Source organism: Oratosquilla oratoria, chromosome 6 (genome assembly GCF_046742065.1).
Source record: "Oratosquilla oratoria isolate Oo_2021 chromosome 6, ASM4674206v1, whole genome shotgun sequence".
NCBI lineage: Eukaryota > Metazoa > Arthropoda > Malacostraca > Stomatopoda > Squillidae > Oratosquilla > Oratosquilla oratoria.
The window spans coordinates 8,104,640-8,107,139 of record NC_134782.1 but is presented as its reverse complement, the minus strand read 5'-3'; the positions used below and the strand labels follow the sequence as shown (position 1 = coordinate 8,107,139).

Below are 2,500 nucleotides of genomic sequence, written 5' to 3'. Positions count from 1 at the left end.
CCTGAATAGCTCACTTCATGTCCTAAGGTAAGAATTTACCCGATAATATTCTTCCTCCATTGAGAGTGACGAAATTTTCTCACGATTCTTTTTTATGTTTTGTTAGTTAATGTTCTTTTTAGAATTTGTGTATGGAGTTGGAATATAAGAAAGAAAGAGGGATTTGGGGGAGATTTTCTTTTGGGGGAGGGGGGGGAGTAGGGTTGGTTGTGGGATGGCCCCGTGTCACTCAAGATCCCACAAAAGGGATTAAAGTGCCACTTCGTCTGGAAACCCCTGCTTTAGAGGTTCGCCTCCCGAAGGTCTTTCTTGACCTCGAGGGCGAGCCTGTAGGCGTGTTGGCTGTTACTTCGGAAACTGGCGGCTGTTCCGTTGAGCTTACACAGCCGCTCCTTCTTGCCCGCGCAACACCCGAAGGCGAATTTGAATCCTTGCAGGAACTTCTTGTTCATGAAACAGTAGGTGATGGGATTGCAGCAGGAGGAGAAGTAGGACAGCAGGTGGAGGAAGGAGATCCCGAAGGATCCGAGAGACGTGTAGACTTTCTCCGGGATGAAGAGGTATAGGATGTTGACGATGAAAATGGGCGTCCAGCACACGAAGAACAGGAGAACCACAACAAAGAGCATCCTTACCACGTGCTTCTTGGCCGCGATGCTCTTCTCCAAATGGGTACTCCTGAGGCGCTTAAACGTCGGACTCCGCCTTCCGTCGCTTCCGAACTCCTTCTTGTTCTTGCTCTCGGACTGACCACATGTGCAGCCATCCATGCTAACACCCTTACCGCCTCTACTACTACCACTACAACCACTGCCATCATCACTACCACAACCACAACCACCACATCTGCAGCCGCCGTAACAGCAACACCCAACCACTTTAAGACTGTCACAACCAAGAAAGCTGCCGCAGTTGCAGAACATGCGTGATCCCCGGCAGCTGGTGTTCTGGCACTTGTAGCAACAGCTGGTTCGAACTCTGTGATTGTTGTCGGACACTTCGTACGGGCACCCGAAGGAAGGGCTGTCGTAGGGCAGCCTGCTGGGGGAGGAACACGTCTCCCTTGTCGATGTCCCATCCCTGTCCTGAGGTTTCCCAAGGTCCCCCTCCACCATGGTGCCCTTCGAGCTCGAACCACCTGTTAACCCGAGTTCGACTCCCCGAATCTCGATGGTCCCTTCGTCAATACCCCCATCGCCCATCCCCACACTTAGGTCATCGTGGCCTTCCTTCAGCGGTGCCAAGTGCCACTTGGCCCGCTGGCAGTAACACTTCGGGCGGTGAAGCGGGTGGTGGTGGACGTCAGGGTGATACTTGTTGTCCTTGAAGTTCCGGTGAGGGCTGCCGCTCGAAGGGTTGAGGAGATGCGAGGAGGAGTGGTTGGTGTCGCAGGTCTGGCAGGAGGTGCTCGTTCTCGTCGTGGCCGGAATCTTGCGAAATCTGTTTCGTGAAGAGAAAGGAAAAGTTGACCAGGTTTCGGTTAATGGAACGGTGTGGAGGAGCGGTCTCCAGACGATAGCTCGCCGGCGCCACAGGGACCTCAGAGCTCTGTCACGGCCCCAGCGAGGATCCACCAGAGAAATTCTTATAATATAAAATATTGTTTATCTGCAAAAACCTGTGTGTATTAGTTTATTATAATGATTAAAAAAAAAGAAATATACAATTATTCATGAGTCTAAGTGATTCAGATTTAATACTCTCCCGACTATGACGTTCTTGAAACTGAATGGAATTGTCTGGACGAGGATCTAGACCCACAGATCACATAACTTTGATAAAGAAATTGAACTTCAAACCAGGGACTTCTTGCTTTGGTCGTTTGTGACCTCACCTACTAGCTAAATGAAACTAAGCTTATGAGACAAACCACATACGAAGCGGTAACACACAAAACGCGTCATATTCTGCGAATATGAAAAATCATGTTTCCTTGAAGCTTAGGTGTCTATTCAATTAATTCAATTAAAATTGATTAAGTGTGGGATGTAACAAAGTCGTGGAAATCTCAGTTTACAAGAAAATAGAAAAAATATTCATATTAGTTATAGTGTGATGCAATTTAACACATACAAAAACATTATGCATATGTATTTGAGTGTGTGTGTGCGTGTGTGTATTTGTGTGTTCACCTCGGATCTGCTGCAGCCTCTTTTCGAGACAGCCAGACACCACCCTACGGCAGTGAGCTCAGAGCTCATTATTAGCAGATCTCTGGGTAGGTCTGAGACCACTCACACTCCACACACCGGGAATGCAAGGTCACAACTCCTTGACTAACGTCCCGTACCTACTCGCTGCTAGGTGAACAGGGGCTACACGTGAAAGGAGACAAAGGCCGGGGAATCGAACCCCGGTTCTCCGGCTTGTGAGGCCAGTGCCTTACCAATCCGCCACCGGGCCGTGTGTGTGTGTGTGTTTGTGTGTGTGTTTGTGTGTTTGTGTGTGTGTGTGTGTGTGTGTGTGTGTGTGTGTGTGTGTGTGTGTGTGTGTGTGTGTG

The 2,500-nt window shown here is 49.1% G+C and overlaps 1 protein-coding gene across 2 annotated transcripts in view; it reads right to left on the bottom strand.

The window, feature by feature from the left end:
* LOC143026264 (uncharacterized) overlaps positions 1–2,500 on the bottom strand; it is a 315,001-nt gene that overhangs the window by 864 nt on the left and 311,637 nt on the right. For both annotated transcript variants that reach the window (XM_076186356.1, XM_076186357.1), the window contains exon 7: positions 1–1,440. This exon is cut by the window's left edge and continues 864 nt beyond it. In XM_076186356.1, coding sequence (XP_076042471.1) covers positions 282–1,440 — 1,159 coding nt within the window. In that variant the 3' untranslated portion in view covers positions 1–281. The remainder of the gene's footprint in view (positions 1,441–2,500) is intronic.